Below are 20,443 nucleotides of genomic sequence, written 5' to 3'. Positions count from 1 at the left end.
GAGGGTATTCTCGCAAAGGATTATGGTAAATGTAGTTCGACTAGAATAGAAATAGCTCACCAGCCTGTTGAGACACGGGCGACAGAAGATGTTTAGTTTTACGAAATAATAGGCTATTGGGGGAAGCGTGGGTAAATACGCTATTTGGAGAATAAACTTTAAGTCTGAGCACCTTTTAACCCGGAGATGCAAGCTATGTTTCCTGGGTCACAAGCTCTTCGAAACATTTCTGACGGCTGGAGGATGCTGCTTGCACAGCGGCTTCGTGTGGCAGCGGTGGTAGTGGGTCCAAAGCCAGGTGCTGTCATGCCTAAGCACCTTGGTTCTTCGCCAGCAGCAGTGCAGGTATTCAGTAGGAGTTCGTATCACTACGCCCCACGAGTGGCCTGTCCCAAACACCTTCCACTTAGGTCACTCTCATCTGACGGGAAGTCCAATGGGATTATTGAGCCGTCTGTCGGAGAGCGGAACTGCTGGAGCTGCTGCGCTTTTCTTCGGAACGCAATGTTCTTCTGCCCGACCTGTAACGTCTTACTGCCTCCCGAAGAAGAACGGAGCTACTTCGAGATCTTGGACTGGTGAGGACTGATACGGGTGATCGAATGGGAGGTTGGTTATGTATATTCCGGGGGTCATGCTCTGAGCGTACCATCATAATGGAATGACAACTTCTTCTATGTGTCTGATCGCCTGTAGTGTATTTAAACAAAAAAAACTTTCTCTCCCTGGCAGCGACTTTTCCTTTGATGTAGACATATCGAGACTTCAACGCAAGTACAAAGACCTTCAGCGTTTTCTTCACCCCGACAACTTCGTCCAGAGAAAGACGGTATGACGATCTTGTCTTCAAACATCTTTCTCTACATTGTCACTACATCATTTCTCATGAGTTATGTCCCCTTGGAAATGTAAGTCTGTGCTGGGAGTTATGCTGTTCACTCTATATTACCTTGATGGTGTGTGTCGTTCGTATGATTAGCTTCCAACCCCCATAATATTTTTAAATGTTTTTCTTTAATTCAATATATTAAATGCCAGACTCGGCAACATACGCTATATAACTTTGATTTATTAAAGTTTCACTGAATAATTTAATGCGTCCTGTCACTGGTTCAGATTATTATATGCACAGAAGTGGTATCATACTTGGAGTTACAATAAAGCCATCTTTAAAATATTTGTGTAAAGTATAAAAAGAATTGTACTCCTAAACATTTTTTACATTTGTGTGAATGAGGTTAAAATACTTTATTAATCTAAAGCAGAAAAGTTGCACCCCAGCTTATACACTTATCCAAAAATGCAATTCATATTGCAGCTCAGGCCTCACAATGCAATATTCCCACGATATGAAATCTCCATAAAATTAATGTACTGTATGCTTAGTGTTACTTATTACTAGAGATTTATCTATCAAAACCTTGCAAAATGAATTAAAATCAATGTATGTACAAATATAAAAAGTTTTAACATGTGATTTTGTAATTATTATAATGAGCACCAACATGGAAAGACTGAAGCACACACCAAATAACAGTTAAGTGCTTCATGGTGTGTTTATTTATTTATTTTATACTCATAGAAGCAGCACCTTCCTGCTGTTATGATTATGGTAGAATGGAAAATAGCCACAACTGTTATTGTGTTGCTCCTTGTTTCGCCTTATTCATCCAGCATCCCCTGTTATCTTCCACTGTCTCTCTTCGCAATCCTCTAAGGACTACTTATCTTCTGTGAGAGCTTCTATTTACTGTATCCTATAATCCGAAAAGCTCCACCTGTATTCTTAAACCTTCTTAGGCTTGGGGTGGAGTGGTGGCTCTGAGGCTAAGGATCTGCGCTGGTATCCCGAAGGTTGCTGGTTCGAATCCCTGTCACTGCCAAAAGAGATCCTACTCTGTTGGACCCTTGAGCAAGACCCTTAACCTGTAATTGCTCCAGGGACGCTGTACAATGGCTGACCCTGCGCTTTGACCCCAAGGGGTATGCGAAAACTAACAAATTCCTAATACAAGAAATTGTATAAGGCGAAATAAAGAACAAAAAAAAAAGGTGTATCGTGAATAATCCCAGGGTTTATGGAATACAGAGCTCAGTGTACATCAATCGTGTACCCAGTTCTGCCATTCCACACAGCGAACCACCTATTGGGACCCTATTATGACACCTATTATATTCGCATAGCTTTGCAGTAACATAATACGTGTTGCATGTTGATTAGCACATGCACCTAGGAATTTCACTGTACTCGGTACATGTGAACCGCTCCAATATGATGGTAAGTTTGTGCTTTGGCAATTCCAGTAGAGTTTGATTTGAAAACAAGTCTGTGAATGCAGTACTTCATTTAGGAAAGAATGTTGTGGTTTGCCATACTCGTCCGAGTATGTGACTCACCAAATTAACTAAGAGTTCCTTCAGTTATTGGTTTTGGTAGGCAAACTGATACACCTGCTTGTTATAGTAGAAAGCCTAAATTATGAGAGAGTTTTTCCTTTTTGTTTATTACTAGTGAAAAATATTCACCCATGTATTAGTTAGCTGTGATCATTGTAATGTAGTGGAGCTGCTTATCACTCTGTTTGATAAGCATTTGAATGTATTAATGCAACTTTCAAAAGACACATTTTTTTTGACTCAATACACACAAGTTTCTGAGATGGGCAAGCACTTACTATGCACATATAAAGATAAATTTATTACATAAAGTTATATATTTGATTTTCTAGCTCTCAAAACAAAATACACAAGCACAATTGATCAATATACATAGAATTTTCTTTGGTTTGGGGAGACAGCTTATTGGGTCCCAGCTACTTGAAGTTTTATCCTTCTGTTATGCAAACAATAAATTAGGCAGAGACTGACATCTCCAATTTAGTGAAATGATTAAGAAAGTAAGTTTAAAACTCACTTTTGCTTACTCTAATCTATCCACACTAACAAAATACCTTATTGGGCTTTGTCAACTTTTATTACCATACAAATATTTAAAATGCGATTGTGGAAATTTTCCATCCATCCATTATCCAACCCACTATATATTAACTACAGGGTCACGGGGGGTCTGCTGGAGCCAATCCCAGCCAACACAGGGTGCAAGGCAGGAAACAAACCCCAGGCAGGGCGCCAGCCCACCGTAGGGCACGTGCGCGCGCACACACACACCAAGCACACACTAGGGACAATTTAGAATCGCCAATGCACCTAACCTACATGTCTTTGGACTGTGGGAGGAAACTGGAGTACCTGGAGGAAACCCACGCAGACATGGGGAGAACATGCAAACTCCACGCAGGGAGGACCCGGGAAGCGAACCTGGGTCTCCTAACTGCAAGGCAGCAGCACTACCCACTGCGCCACCGTGCCGCCCTGTGGAAATTTAAAAAGATACAAATGCCAAAAATTAAATCATTCTTAACTGTTTGACATTGAATCTTGGGGAGCTCCATTGTGATATGGGTTTGATTCCTGGGTTCTGGGATATTTCACTGTGTCCATGCGAGTTCCTTTTTTGGTATTCTCGTTGCACGTTTGGTTAATTGGCAACTTCGGATAGGCCATGTATGTATGACTATGGCTATTAAACCTGCGTAGGGCTGGGTGTGTTTTGTACCCAACGTTTTTTACTCACCGCTGCTGAATTAAACTTTGTCTTTTGAAATAGAAAGAAGATGGATGGATGAAATTTAATTTTTGCAAAATAGTTCTTTTAAACTAAGAAAATTAAATCTGACATTTTTTTTAAGTCTGGTTTTCAAATTAATAGATAGGCTTTATCAGAAGTTAATTTTTCCTTCATCTCTTTCAAAATAGTGATAATAGAGAAAATCGTGGTTGAAACAAACTGCTGTGCTGAGCAATGTCAGAAAAGTCACAGTAAATCAACATGGATCAACATGGCTGTTGCTGTCGCTGGAGACAACATGTGGGTGTTATTCAGTCTCCTAATACTACAGAGCATAGTGGTTAAACCAGTCTACAGATGGTATTGGTCTACAAACTGGTTGTTGCAGACACCTTTTTTTTTCTCTCTCTGAAAGAAGTTATGAGTGAGTGTCGTTTTTCACTTATTATGAAATACCTGCATTTCACTAATAACAATGACTATGATAAAACCAATCACCTAGCACCAAAAAAGTACAAACTATGGAATGTGTATCAGGTAATCATAAAAAATATGCAGGAGGTATATATTCCTGGTAGTGGGACAAGTATTGACAAAAGGCTGCTGTGGATACAGGACATTGCATCCAAATGGGCATAATTCAGTGTCAAGTTCCACATGTTGTGTGAAGCAAACTTTGGGTACATCTGGAACTCAATACTTTACTGTCGTAGAGGGACCATGTGGGGTGGCAAATACAGTCAATACAGTGTTGCTGCATGATCTGTTCAGTCACTGGCAGACCATTTCTTATGACTCGGGCACTGCCTTTCCAGCAGTTCTGTGTATGACTTATCTTTGTACGTTTTTCTCTATTTCACTGATCACTCCTACCACTTTGCTTTATGTGAACTCGATCCCTGGACACTTTACTACTTGGACATGTGAATTTCCCCTTGGGATTAATAAAGTCTCTATCTATCTATCGATCGATCGACCGACCGACCGAGCTATAAGGATGGAGTTTATCCCTGAACTGCTTAACATTTTACTTCAAAGGAAAAGTAATACATATAGCACTGTATGACTGAACTGCCAGAATTTGCCTGGTGACTACTATTGTGTTAACACATCAAGCTGCAGTGTGGTGCAGTAGCTGTGTAGCAAAATAGTTACGAACAAGTGGAAGGAGAACAAGATGTCTGCCCGCTAAACACTGTCCACAGTGCAGCAGCTGTCACTGTCCATGTTGGGGAAAACTTGGAAGTCACTATGCCTGACGCTGTGGTAGGCTACAATAAATAACATAATGGGATGTGTTGATTACCGGTGGATTGGCGATTCTAAATTGGCCCTAGTGTGTGCTTGGTGTGTTTGTGTGTGTCCTGCGGTGGGTTGGCACCCTGCCCGGGATTGGTTCCTGCCTTGTGCCCTGTGTTGGCTGGGATTGGCTCCAGCAGACCCCCGTGACCCTGTGTTTGGATTCAGCGGGTTGGAAAATGGATGGATGGATGATTACCTGGGTCAAGCACTGACATTCTAACCCCGTCATGCTCAAGCAATAGAAAAAAATATTACAAAAAAATCTTTTTGACTTCTGCCTGAACAGTGCTTATGTGCGTTGGTGACTGTTTTTAAAACATATCACACAAAGCACATATGCTAAATCTGCATCAGTACAGCAGTGGACACTAGATGTGCAGTACCTTTCCTACTGTAATTATGTTGATGGTTTGGTATTTGCATATTTCTGTTACAAATAATAATAATTTTTGTTCTTGAAAAAAATGGTTAATTTTTCAAGGGTAAAACATGGACATAGGCAACTTGGGTTGGGGTGGTGCTTGCACTTCAAGGCATCTGGTATTTTAGAAAAAGATACATTCACCGTGGAATAACAGAACAGATACAGTAAGGAACATTAAGTTATAATTGAGATTTCATAATAAAGAAAACGCAAATAAATTACATTAAATAGAATAACTTTTCAGATGGGAGTCTGGTTCTGACTGATCAAAATGGTGATTCTTCTGGTCATGATGGCTTCTGGCAGGAAATGTCAGGTCCAGGAGGATAGACACCGGAGGTGACGTCTGTGATGGGAAAGCCATCAATCTTCTGGTCTGCAGAGGGAGGAAAAGAAAAGGTGTTATCATAGAGTGGCAACCCCTGGAGTTGTGGAGAATTACTCTCACCAGAACCCTTAAACTATCCCCTAGGTGCACATATGTGACGACTGTTTCTGTATGTATATGGAAATAGGGCAGCCACAAATCTAAAATTCTTCATCAACACAGAGTATTAAAAACATTAATGTCTACTGTCATCACATAGGCTTCTGTGTTTGTACTTTGCATATTTTGGCTGTATTAGTCATTTGTGTTATTTATTTTTTTTAGAAAGAAAAACAGCTGTCAGAAAAACAGTCTGCTTTAGTTAACAAAGCATATAGGACTCTGCTTAATCCCTTGACCAGGGGTTTGTACATGGTAAGTGTCACACTGGAACACTTTTCTCAGTTAATGAAGCATATTTGTAAGAGGACTATAAGCATTTTTGTCACCATTGAAATGCTGACAGATCATCCCAAACCAGACAGTGATAAAGTGAGTTAGAACGCTCTCGATTTGGAATGTAATGAGAATAGTGGAATGTAGTACCTTCTTCAGCCAACAGAGGAGGAGGAAACGCTGCTGCACCTTCTTGGCATCCATTATAAATAGCAAATGAAGGGAAAAATGCAATGAAAATGTTGTAACAGCAGTTTGTGAGTGTGACTTTTGAAGTCTGTTGACCCATTGATTATGCATCAGGCACCCTCCCAGCATTATCTGAACACCACACACCTTTATCTCTTAGAGTCCACGCGGTGTTATCTTGTGATTTTAATAACATGGTTATTCCACTATTTCACATGTGCAGAGCTGTCCTCTGAGATAATAGCTGTGATTCACGTGCTTTATATTAAAATATACATTCAGTCAAATGTATTTAAATATGGGTTAAAAATTCAGGGGGTACATGTATGTTCCCGTCTTGGAAAGTGAAAATTAATGTGCTGTTTTCTCAATGAATAATGTATTGAATGTTAATACATTCTGCAGATTGTAGCACTAATGTTAAGTGCATACAAATTAAATACAGAATAAAGTTCTATTTAAAACTAACTTTTGGGGTGGACATACTATAATGCTGCAGTTCCCCAAAAGAGCTTCTTTATGGCTTAATCTGGATTTGTACTTCATGCCTTGTTCAGTTTTCAGAATGGGGACAATCACAGCACAGACAAAGCATGAACTACTCATAGTTCACAGATTGTTGCTTGGGGGCTGCCTGTGAATATAGTATGATAAGTAGAGAGTGTCTTGAAAACTAACTCGTTCACAAAGCATCTTTGGACTTTTTCAGACCTTTGCCCATTGTTTGGATTTGTGGCAAATTAGCCAGTTGTAGTATTGTTAAGCCAATTAGTTTACATCTTGCCTTGCGACTAAATGTAGTGCCAAGCTTTGTGTGCTTTAGTTTGAATGGTTAAGTTTGTATTTCCCTGCTAATTACTCAAATAACATATTTGAATATACAGACGACCCCTGAAATTCAAAGGAGTTGCGTTCCTAGAGCACCCACGAATTGTGAAAAACCACAAATTTTGGATGGGATCAAACAAATGCCTATTTTTATAGTTTAAACCCTAAATATGCCCCCAAAACACTTTAATTTCATTTCAAACTCAGCTTAATACATTACCTTAAAAAAAAAAGAATGTAAAGGTAAACCCGTGTACAGTACTGTACTGCTATGTCTATTGCAGTGCTAGAATGTAAAATACAGATATTACCGCTATATGTACTGTAATTCATGCAAGTGCGTTTTCTTTGATATGCACTGTCGTTGTCTTTGGTAAAAGTAGGGTAAATACTTAATAATTTAATAAAAATACCGTAAAATGTACAGGTACTCATCAATAATGAATAATATTGATTGAAGATGATGATGAATTCGCTGTGCAGTATGATGAAGGTATGTAATGAAGATAATGACTGCACAGCAAGGCAGAGGATTTACAGCTCCTCGGGTGGGTACTGTGACGTAACTTTTTAGTTTGAGGAGTAAATCCAGTAGTTCAACCTTCTCCTGGCCTTTCTTAAACTTTGTCTGCCACTTAGGTTCATTGCCAGAAGCGTGCAGGGTGTTTGGGCGGTATCTTAGGGCTTTAAGAAGAACAAAACGAAAAACACGAGAATGCTCAGCGAAACACTCGAGATATACACGTGGTAAACTGTTAGGATACGGGAATGCTGGGCTGCATCTGCGGAAGATGCATCACGGAGCAGCAGCCTATCAGCAGCAAGGAGAAATCAATAACGCTCTCGGATTGGCTACTTTCACCATTACAAGCCGCCTTTTCCTCTACGGTTGCTTTCTGTTCTCTCTACAGTACAGTATTGCCATGAAGAAAGCCATAAAAAAATTGTGGAGGATATTTGTGGTTTCCGCTAACAATTATTAGTTAGGGTCTAAGGAAAAATCAGCCGAACGACTGAGGCCGCAAACTCTGAACCATGACTTCGCGGGGGTCTACTGTACTTTTATCTATTTGTACAGGTCACTTTGGAACATGTGTCTGCTAAATTAAATATAATAAAATGATAAACCACAAACTGATCATTACAATGCAACATTTAATGTATTTAGTGGTTTTATTTACAAACACAAAAAAAACTTTCAATACCTTGGCTTATATAAAAAAGAGATTGACAGTGACATTTATGTGTCCCAGTCTCTGGTAGGACCCAAAGCAAGGTAGATTAAGCAAAAAGACCTGGATTAGTTCAGATTGAAGGAGGCTGTGAATAATGTGTTTGGCCATTAACACATTTTCACCTGGTCTACAAGCAGAACAAGGTACACTGCAGCCTCCCTCAACAGTGTATCTATTCATTGTTGGAGAACACTGAAAATGAGAAACGTAGACATCCCAATAAAAGAAAGTGTTCAGGCCTTATTCCCTTATATTCCACACTCCACATGGCAACCTCATGTCTCTGCAAAACAGTTCTAGGAGAAAATATTTAGGGCACATTTGTCTTATCAATTTGTGAGAAGCGTCATGCCTTTCAGCTCCCGGGCAAGCTTTATAATTTCCTACTCATATGTATGTACAGTATGCATAATTGTATCACACTAATCTGTTGTGTTTATGTTTTCTTTTCTTAAGGAAATACATGTGATTGGTTAGTAATTAGACCCTTGTGGACTACCCAGAGTAGTCCTGCAAATTTCACTGTCTGGAAACAGAAAGTCTAGTGGTTTTTAAATCTAGAATGCCTCTTTATTATGTTGCTAACTCCCAGTAAAGCTACAGTTGCTTATAGAAAAATGGTATAGAGTAATCCCCTGGGATCATTACTACTAGTTCTCAGCAGGTTGTTCTTCTCCAGTTTGTCTCTTCTAGTTTGCCATCAGTCATTTTTCATTTCTGTCTCTCTTTGAGTCATAATAAATGTATAAATTGCAAATAAGTCTTCAGTTTACTTGACTGTTTTTTTTAACAACTGAAAATGCACACTTTTACCATTATCAATGGTATTTTGTTATGGTTTAGGTATTTCCTAATAAAATGTAATCCAAATATAACAAATCTTCTTACTTTCCCTAGACCAGGGGTGGGCAGATTCAGTCCTGGAGGGCCGCAGTGGTTACAGGTTTTTGTTCCAACCCAGTTGCTTAATTAAAAACCAATCCTTGTCAATTATTTAATTGCATGGCTTGTTAGTGCTTTAACTCTGCCATGTCAGGTCATTCTCATATCCTAGATTTATTTTCCTTTCTAAGGATATCATCCAAATGATTTGAAGTCTAAAACAGATGAGTAATTCTCAGTGCTTCACTTTTTTCTCTTCACTTTCCTTCCAAGTATTTAATTAAACCAAACAGTGTGTGATAAATACACGCAGGTGTAAATGAAAACAAGCTAAATGGAGAAATGCTGGTCTCTTTTGTCATTTGCATGGTATTGCTAATTAGGAGCAATTAAAAACCAAGAATACAGCTATTTAAGACTAAAATAAGCAATAAGGGTTCAAAATCTTAACGAGCGAGACAACTAAAGTGAAGCTGAAGTGTTACTTGAGCAATAAGGGCTTCTTATTAAGCAATTGGGTTGGAGCAAAAACCTGCAGCCACTGCGGCCCTCCAGGACTGAATCTGCCCACCCCTGCCCTAGACAAAGCCTTACTTCCTAAATACCATTTCATTTTCTACAGCTAAAGCTCCATGGTATAGATCCAGAAACATCTGCAGATTTCCAGGTAGACTCGCACTTCCTTCATGATGTTATGGAGATTAATGAAAAGATATCTGAATTTCAGCAAGCTGAGGAGGCGGCTGACATTCGATGTTTCATTAAAGGTATGGATTGACTTGTTAAGATTCTATTACAGGTAAACGGTGAAGGTGTGAAACCAGAATTGGAAGACCGAAGGTTTTATTTATCATTGGTATATATGCACTTGTTTCTGAATTCTGCAATTTTGTGTTGTATTTACACAGTATGCTGTTTATCACTGTTAACATTTATGGGAAAGTTTATGAAACCTCCTTCTCATTTGTGAACACTACTTGGTGGTTGGATTTTCAAAAGAATTAGAAGTACTTTGTAGTGTGAAATTTATATCTGTATAGTCTCATGGGGCCAGTTGTAATTCTTGGGATACAAACACACACCTGGAGACAATTTGTAAAAACGTTTCCTCTGAATAGCAATGAAATCTTGCTGCTGAAAAGACCACACTTTTATCGATGGTAATCACAGTCTTTCTATCAGTCAGAAGACATTAATAAGACCACCGTTGCACTTTGCTGTTTAAAATCAGTCTACTTTGAGCTTTTCACTCATGAGGCTTTGGACTGGGTTTCAAGTGTCACATTGAGTGAGTTGTCTAATTGCTTCCTCCCACATTTACACCAGATTTTCTCATTGTTGTTTCCAGACGTATGTATTATACGTCTGGCACTGCAAGACTAATATTTGTAAAAGTATAGAACAGGGCGTACAGATGTCTAGCTTTTAGCCGAAAGCAACAGTTTTTCTTGTCTGTCACCTTTATAATCAGCATGCTTTTTTGAATCATTCTTTTTACGCATTAAGAAGAAACAGACAAGAGTAAATAAAATTGTATCCTTTACGGAACTGTGTATTTCAGTGTCATTGCATTATGAAGTCAATGAGACATGTTCACATTTTGGAATATATGATTATCTCTGGTTTAAAATTGATTAAGAGATGTTCACTACACATTGGAAAGCACAGAGTCTTTTTTGAATGAATGACATGTTATAAGTAATTACATTTGTGGATCTTGCTGCAAGCAGTGAAATATGTCGGCTCACATCACCAGTGATTTTAATGGGATATACCCCATGTGTGATCTGTGTTAATTCAGATGGTACATATAGTAATAGTACACAACTAACTCATAATCATCTTTGCAAATAAAGACATTTTTTCCTCTCGTCTTTTCAATTTTGTTAAGTAATCCTTGAGATGACCACTTGTGCCTCACTTATCAATATTTAGTAATATAGTGCAATAAACAGACCTTTGTGCCTGTGTGTGTGTGTGTGTGTGTGTGTGTATATGGAGCAGTCCGCTCTGCTCATGCTCAGCCACAGCCACTGGATGGCATTTGCATGCACCTCACATCTTACTACGAAAGACCTGTGTGCAGCAAACACCACTGCACAACATTGACATTGTGCTAATGACGCAGGTGAAGAGACACAACGTTGAAATGAAGCAAACTGTGAGGCTCAACAATGTGCAGGTGGAACACCTCAGCAACGGAGGGCAAGGCAAGTTTTCACTAAAAATATTGTCTATCTGGAGATATTTTCTTTAGACAAAGATTAATAGGACTCAAATGCCAGCGATACGGCTAAGATATGGTATTGCCAGTGTCTTCTTACGAAACCCAGTGGGGCAGCAAGTACAGGTGGACCATGTCCTCTTCACTGTGTAATTCTTAAGAGTTAACTGACGCCTCTTCAAGTGCACGAGTATAGTAAATCTGGTAGGGAGTCTTCAGATTGTTTTTTATCCCGAAGACCACACGCAGCTAGTATTTTGTAATCTTTAGCTAAGATTGACTGGCATCCCATACAGGGATGTTTTCTGTCTTGAAGCTGATGCTGCCAGGATAGGCTCCAATCCCCCTTCGCCCCTAATTGCATTAAATAGGTTTTAGAACTTTATGTTGTCGACAATACCAGCAATGCTAAACAGTAAATTAATGAATGCTCATTTTAATAATACCGTAATACTTTGATGTATATATTTAAATTAAGTCAGGATAGTTACATATTTCAAATGTAGTTTGTATTCTTCTACAGTTAGTACAGGTGGTGTGGTGGCACAGCAGTAAACTTTGTCATTTCAGAACATTTTAAAGCCCAATAGGTTCAAGGCTGTTGGACTTTATATGTTGCTGTGCAGTACTTTTTTACCTCTAAAGTCCAAACAAATACTGTCACGTTGGTTGGAGTGTATAATTTAGTAGGATAGAAATTTGCCTTGTAATTGGTAGGTATTCCATGCAGCTGTAGCTGGTACATTAAATCCCAGCTGCCTTTTCCATTGACCTGTAAAAGCAGAGCTAGAAAATGGATTGATGGATGCAGGGAGTCATGTAACTCATTAATTACTTATAACCTGTACAGATTCAGGCCATTAAGTGCATCCTGAAAGCAGTGAACATTTCTACAAATTAGCACTATCCCTTCAAAGATAAACGTAACCCTGGACGTGGATGCATGGTGGCCACAACATGAAGTTTTCCATTTAAAAAATTCAAGAATGCCTCAAACAGAAATGTACCCGGAAATGGGACAAGGTTAATTATTTGCTTTCCAGCTGTACATTACAATAGACAGAAAAAAGAGAACATAATTTCTATTGTGTTCATAAACATCATGCTAGAATTCTTAAAAAAAAGAGGTAGCTGGGAAACAAAAAAAATGTAGAAACGGTGACAATGTCTTTTGATGTTATTAGGGGGCTCTGCCCCCTGCTCGCTTCGCTCGCCAACCCCTGTACGGGCCCTATGCACTCATCATTTCTTGGATCTGCTGCTTGCGATGAATTGTGCTGTGCTTTTAGATAAACACAAATATCAACTCTGTCTTTGATATCTCTGTCTTTCAAAACTACTACTGTTGACGATTCGTCACATGTTGGTTTATTATATATGCAAGCGTGATCTTTCGGATTCATATAGAAATCCAAGAAAACTTCTTTGTCCATGTTTTTCAGATAAATTTTGTGTAAAGTGCGATACTTTTGGACAAATGGATTTGTATCTATTATTGGTTGTAGAATTTCTAATACATCCGATCCTTTAACTCTTTCAATTCTATGTTGCATCGCTTCTCTGTGATCATAAATATAAACCTGACCAAATTGTGGTTTCTTTGAAATTAAACTTTTAGTAGCTATGTCATATTACCTATGTCATTATATTCGATCTCTTTTCACTGTTCTGTTATTTCACTGAGTAATCATTTCAGTTTGTTAGCGCTAATGTGCTCTTTATTATCAGTTTTTTGAGACTTTTGAATTTTAGTACTTTCATAATCTCTAACCTGCTCTGCATGTGTATTGGGCCAACGTTTTTGAACCTCTTTACGACGTTCTAATTTGTCTTCTACTCTGTCTTTTCTTCTTCTACTGTTTGTCTTCTGTTTCTATTTTTTGTTCTTGTTGGGTTTTCCTTTTCGCAAGTACAAAATCGTACAGTACATGCTTATTTTTGTCAAAGTGCCTCTTCTGCATTCACTTGTGTTGAAATATGTTTATTGGGTCATTATCATCCTGTGTAAAGACTGCAGTAAAATTCTAACTTGCGTGTGCTAATCAACATGCAGTACTTCAGCACTTTGAATAGTTAGTATAACTAACTCATTTAATGCCCTGTGTGGCATTTTCAGATATTTTACATTTTTAAAGTTTGTTCTTTTACCAATGCTTGTTCTTTATTTCTTAAGCTGAATAGTTGTACATGGGTGTCAGTCACTAATCATGTCTATTTGTTTCAGAGCACCCAGTAATAAAATAAGATGATGTTTCTGAGGAGGTTCCTGTGGAGCTTCAGTAAAGCATATTGGGATAGCTTTATTATCCCTAATTTGTGGTACAAGCTGGAAAAATGAAATGTTATCAATACATTTCTAGCAATCCAATGTACAAATGAAATTTCAGAATAATATATGTATGCAATGACTGTATGGAATGAAACAGTCATAAAAGTATTCAGGGATCAGAAGATAAAGAGGTAGAAAGCCAAAGTGAGGTTGATACAAATAAGTCATGATATGTTTAATTAACACTAGAATCTCTGAAGCCTACGAAAAAAGTCATAACCCCGGGCCACCTTAAATTCCTTCACACCTCTCCTTTAGCATCTTTTGTTTTGCAAATGTGTCAGTCAGCACAAGCAGCCTGTTATCCCATTCCTCCCACGGCCACAGCTCAGGTCGGACAAAAAGTTCTCCCAGTTCAAGTCTGTTTATCTGGGTGTGAGGTTCCGGAGTTGTATAGAGTAAATAATATATTGTTATTTGGAACACATGCATTTCGTGTGTGTTCCATGTCTACAATGATCCATGTAAATGTAGGATGACAGGAAATGCAAGGCATGAAATAAACACATAGCTAAAACAGAAACTTTTTTCATGTTATAGTACTAATCACAAAATTTTGACATGAAGTGTATAACATGTGAAGATCTGTTGTAAATAAGACACAGGAACACGTCAAAAAAAGTTGGGGCTCCTTGGTGAACTCAATATGTTGTAATGGCTAGAAAATGATTGCGAAATCAGAAAAATATTAAACGATGACTTGTTAAGACTTGAGCCTTCTTCAGACTGCACCAAGATGATGACAATGCTGATTATCGTGGCTGCCAACCGGAAGGTGCGGGTTCAGGCAGCCTGAAACGGGAAGTGACATCAGGGCTGGAGGAACTGGCAGTCATTCTTTCTGCAGAGGGAGAAAGAGAGAAGGCATTAGGCAACAGCACCATTCCCTGTTTCAGAGTGTAATAGTCATTAATTGAACCCTGAGATTGCTTCCCAGATGCACATGCTTTACACTATAAACTCAAGATCATTTAGAAATGCACAACGCAGATCTTTATTCCATTGTGGCAGTGACAAAGCGCGATTCACATCTCTGGTCGTTCAGCCTAGCAACTGCACAATAGAAAGGTACCAAATAGTTGCATTCATACATAAGCAATATGGTGTTACGGAAGGGGAAATTCAAAATGAAACATTTTTAAATACTCATTAAGACAAAAATGAATGCAACCACTTAATTCTTTGACCTCAGAAACCCCCAAAACAATAAGAATTAAATGCAAAGAATGACTATGAAAAATTAAAATAGGATGAATTCATGAAAATGTGTACACTGTACAAAAAATAATTCTCAGCTGAATACATCTGTTGAAATGATCCATGAAACGCCATACGTAGATTTTTGGTGACATTCACACCACTGTCTTGCTATTTTTTGAAAATGTCATTTATCTGTCAGATTTACACATGTTCAAAGTGTTATATGTAGTAAAAAGTAAAATAAGGTATTTTTTCTGTTCATCAGGTACCATTTGTGAGTATTGTTTTTAATTGCTGTCTCAACATTTTCTTATTTTTAAGCTGGATTGGAGGATTTGACGGCTGAAATCAGTGATTCATTCCGGAAAGGTCTGTTTTTGTGTTTTTTTTGGTTTTTTTTATTTTCTTTTTCTTTTATTCAAAACATCACATACCATATTACTGGATCTGCTGGATGAGTGAACTTGTAAACCTACAATAACTGCACTGCCTCTTCATGATTATTTTTACCTTTAGGCACTAATATTTAATATGTAGCGTTGTAGTCACTCTTTAAAAGCTGAGCAGCACATATGCGTTGAAGGTCATGATGAACCAAATAGTATAAAAACCTTTTGTGAGCAGAAATGTTTATATATGATTAGCTACTGTGGCTGTTCGTTTGTCTGTCCAGGATTTTAAATCACCTGTAGCTCGCAAACCGTTTGACGTATTGACCTGAAATTTGGTACAAATATACTACATGACGTCTACTCTCCGCTTTCGGGGTGGTGATTGACCTACAATGTTATTCCTCTTTTTATTTTATTGTAGAATTAACTCTCGGCAGCGGCCAGCAGGGTGGCTGTGTGGTGCATGTGTACGGGCGCCGTTCTCATTCCCTACCACCTTCGCCGTCACTTCCCCTTCCTCTTCATATCTTAAATCATTAAGGCAGATTGAAGACTTAAGTGCCAGCTTAAGTGAAAAATTAAAGAAAATGTAGTAAGTAATTACAACACAAACACTGACTTAATCAGTTTTAACGTGAAAAGATGCCGATGGAAAAAGAAAAAGCGGGTCGCTAGCATGGAGAAAAGAAGAGCTGCTCAGGAAACGGCAAGTGCATCAACCTCTGAGCAAACGACTGCTAAACGTACAGAGAAAGAGTCTGAAAACTAGGAATACTCAAGTGAAGTGTATTCACTGAACGTTATCGTGCAGTGCGCCATTACTGGTAATTTTATAATTAGTGAAAATAAAAAATAATAAAGCAATCTGGGAATATACTTTCTACACTTTAGGAAAAATGGCGGTCTGATCCTTTAGCAGATTAGTTAAACATTTAAAAGCTTGTCTCTATCTGGTTGTTTTACCTACCAGCCAGTCGAATTCTGGAGTCTTGACTCTTGCTCTTCATTATAACCAAATGGTTTTGAAGACAATGTTTTGTTAGAATTTTAAGGAGCCACATTTCATTGTGGATTTCACATTCTTTTTTCTGAGAGACAAAAGCATTAAGTCTGCTATTCACTGCTGCCACTTTGCCATCCCATCACAGAAGCAGAGTTTCTTTTTTAGTGGAGATCACTTTACATAGGCATATCTTTGAACTGGTTGCAGAGCCACTGAAATTCAGCTGTTATGTTTGTTTTGAGGAGACATAAATCACTTTTCTTGGTGCTACATTGTTTTTGTTGTTTGTTTAGACAACAAATTATTTAAGCACAGTTAACTTTTGGCTAGTTGATCCACACAATTTTAAAGTAATAGAATGCTTAAAAAGAAAAGGGGAGGGAAATGACAGAAAAAGAACAGTATGATAGTCACAATATTTGTGCATGGGTAAAAGCAAATTAGAAAGGTATTACGTTTATGCAGTATTGTTGATGTTGCATAGAATTTAACCTCCCCTGAGGCACCGCGACTTAGTTGTTATGTAAACCGGAGATTCTGAGTTTTGAATCTCAGCAGTGCCTGCTGCATACGTCTTGCCTTATGCAGCCTCTTCTTTGGGTGGTCGTTTAGCCTTGGGACTCCAGCAGTTTTTTTTTTTGTTTTTTTTTTCCTCCAGCATCTCGCAAGCTGGAGTTTTTTTTTTTTCTTCTGTCATTCCCTGGCCGTCTGACCCTAGCATTGGACTTATCATTGTGGTCATGAGTGACTTAAAAACAAATCCATAATTAAGGACTCTGCTTTATCTATTACTAGCTGTACCCCGTGGCTGTAGCCACATAGTAATGAAGCAGGGCAAACTTTAAAAATCAATAGACGTTGGCACTATATCTGATCATGTTCAGCTCAGCACATGGCTGTGATATCTCTGGCAATCAGCAGCTACCCTCTAAAACACATGAAGCTCTGATCTCTCCCTCAAAAACGTCAAACGTTACTCCTTAACAATCTCTAGATGATAATGTCTGTTGAACAAACAGGTTTTGCTAACTAGGCAGTGGCAAGGTGCACTCCAACACATGGCGAGACGAAGACCAACTCGAACAGAGGCTGGCAAGTGAATGAGGAAGGCCCCGCCCCCTGCTGTCGGCCCACAACCACTCTCTTGGATTTGCATAAATACATCGGTACCACGAGCGAACTATGGTACTTAGCGTGATGAGAGAAGTCACAAAATCAACCAGAAAGTTCAAGTAAATTATAGAAAACAACCAGATCTAAATCTGTTAAGTAATTATCTCGTGAAAAACGAACAGACATACAGACAGAACGTGCTTGGACCACAAATTTTTTAACTGTTTCTTAGCGAGCATCTATGGGCCAAGGGTAACCTACATGCCAAATTTCAAGTCCCAAGTCCTCATGGTTCAGGAGATTTCGTGATGAGTGAGTCAGTGGTATTTGGCTTTTTTATATATATATATATATATATATATATATATATATATATATAGATTTGTATATCTATCATTTTATTGCATATTGACTTATTATTACTGACTATTATGGATATTTCATTTTTTCATTAATATACTTAAGGCATTTCTAATTTCTTTCACTTTTTTCTTTAACCTTTTGTAAAACACTTTGAGATGCAGGCCTAGCATGAAAATGTGCTGTAGAAATCATTTTTGTTGTTGTTTTGTCAGGTGCTTTGATTAACCTTTTGAAGGCAGCGAGTAAGATTACTGTCTTCCATTAGATTAATATACCATTCTAATACTCTTTATATTTTATATTTTAGGAGACCTAAAGCAGGCCAGTTTGCTTTTGATTAAAATGAAATATTTTGTCAACATTCAAGAGAAATTGAAGGAAATGAGCTCAAGAAGCTAATGAAGACTGGTGGATGTGAAATTCTGCTGTGAATGTTAGTGCTTGTGTGAAATCTTTCCTTATATATTTTTTTAATTAAATTGTATATGTAATGATATTGATATTGTGTTTAGTAATCTCTATAACAAATATTTCTAACTATTGTTTTTAACTTGTATTTAGCACTGTACCAGTGCATGAGTTGGCTATCTTGAAAATGTTCCAGGAAGGAATTTTAGTATTATTGACTGCAAATTAACTGCAGCATTTGTTTTATATTAAAAATAAGCAGTAAAATATATCTGCAAAAAAAAAAAAACTGTCTCAAGATTTTCTTTACTCACTAATTCCATAATTTATAAAAGTTTATAAACTAAAAGAGGGTTAAGATTTTGAACAGTGTTTAGACATGCTTTTTATATAGAGTTGGAGAAGGTAAAAGCACTACTAATTTTTTTTTTCAGTTACTTTGTGGACCACCCACAAATAAAACATTATTTCTGAAATTATTTTCGTTTCATAGCGTGCATACTTATTTCCAAACCCATTTCTCATATATTTCCTTTGATATTTATAATGTTGACAAAAGGAGGAGGAAATAGACCTATTACTTATTGTAGGTAATATTTAAATGTTTGTACATTTGTGTAATTGTAAGGTTTAGGACTAACTCATTTATGTAAGCACAGACAGGAAAAAAATATTTTTCCTCAGCAATTTAAACATGTGGTAAGTATTGAAATTGTTAATACCAAAACCACAAATGTACAGAAAGTTCTTGTGACCTAAATGGGATATATATTTACAGTTCAGCCTTGCATTTCAGTTTTACTATGATTAAAAAAATGTACTAGTTTGTATTATGTTTGCAACTTTACTGTATATGGGGCAGCACGGTGGCGCCGTGATAGCGCTGCTGCATCACAGTAAGGAGACCCAGGTTCGCTTAATAATACATTTTATTTATATAACGCCTTTCCCATGCTCAAGGCACTTACAGAATATCATAAAGAATGGCAGTGTCTTCAATTTTGTTGGGTTATAAATTGATCTATTTGTATGGAATGATTACAATGAAAATTAATAAAATAAAAATATATAAAAAAATATATAAAAAAAAAAAAAAAAAAAAGAATGGCAGTGTATACAGTATATAGCATTGTACAAACCAGATAAATAAATAAAGAAGATTAAGACAGTGAATTCTGGAAAAAAAAAAAAAACAGACAACATAATTGATGGTCTCTCACACACACACACACACACAGGTTACATTAGCAGCTTGACAGAAAGGTAAACTGAGAGAAGGGGAATAAAGTCAAGTAGAGCTAAAAGCCTTCCTGAACAGACGAGTTTTGAGTTGTTTTTTAAAAGAATTCATGGAGTCAGCTGACCTGATTAATTTCGGTAGGTAATTCCAGAGTCTGGGCGCTATACAGCTGAAGGCCCTGTCACCCATGGAGTGTAGATTAGTGTGAGGCACAACAAGATTACCAGAATCAGAGGACCTTAGTGGGCAGGCAGGCACATAGTGACGGAGAAGGTCACTGATGTAGTTTGGCGCAAGGTTATTTAAGGCTTTGTAGGTTATTAGTAGGATTTTATATTCGATTCTGTAAGGGTCCTCCCTGCGTGGAGTGTGCATGTTCTCCCCGTGTCTGCGTGGGTTTCCTCCGGGTGCTCCGGTTTCCTCCCACAGTCCAAAGACATGCAGGTTAGGTGCATTGGCGATTCTAAATTGTCCCGAGTGTGTGCTTGGTGTGTGGGTGTTTGTGTGTGTGTGTGTGCCCTGCGGTGGGCTGGCGCCCTGCCCTGGGTTTGTTCCTGCCTTGCGCCCTGTGCTGGCTGGGATTGGCTCCAGCAGACCCCAGTGACCCTGTTTTAGGATATAGCAGGTTGGATACTGACTGACTGTATATAATTAAAGAAAGTGTGGCCTTGTACTAAACAGATAAAAAGGTAGGTGTGAAATAAGAAATCTATAGATAGATACTTTATTAATTCCCTCAAGGGAATTCAGGCATCCAGTAGCTCAAACACATCAGTATAAATTGTTAAAAAGCATTACAAAAGCAATATCTCAATATCAGATATATCACAGCTGCTCCTTATTGGTCAGGCTAAAATCTAACAAAGGAAATTAAACCTGGAACATAGGTGAAGAATAAAGAACCATTAAGTTTTGTTAAC

General features: G+C 38.0%; 1 protein-coding gene across 1 annotated transcript; it reads left to right on the top strand.

The window, feature by feature from the left end:
• Window positions 1-66: 66 nt before the first annotated feature.
• Window positions 67-18,572, top strand: hscb (HscB mitochondrial iron-sulfur cluster cochaperone). Its single transcript, XM_028825259.2, has 6 exons — window positions 67-578; window positions 733-829; window positions 6,007-6,096; window positions 9,874-10,018; window positions 15,326-15,373; window positions 18,183-18,572. The coding sequence occupies exons 1-6, from the start codon at window positions 187-189 to the stop codon at window positions 18,272-18,274; spliced, it is 864 nt and encodes a 287-aa protein (XP_028681092.2). The 5' UTR covers window positions 67-186; the 3' UTR covers window positions 18,275-18,572.
• The last annotated feature ends 1,871 nt before the right edge of the window (window positions 18,573-20,443 follow it).

Source organism: Erpetoichthys calabaricus, chromosome 18 (genome assembly GCF_900747795.2).
Source record: "Erpetoichthys calabaricus chromosome 18, fErpCal1.3, whole genome shotgun sequence".
NCBI lineage: Eukaryota > Metazoa > Chordata > Cladistia > Polypteriformes > Polypteridae > Erpetoichthys > Erpetoichthys calabaricus.
The sequence above is the reverse complement of the archived record's forward strand: the minus strand, read 5'-3'. Positions and strand labels throughout refer to the sequence as shown.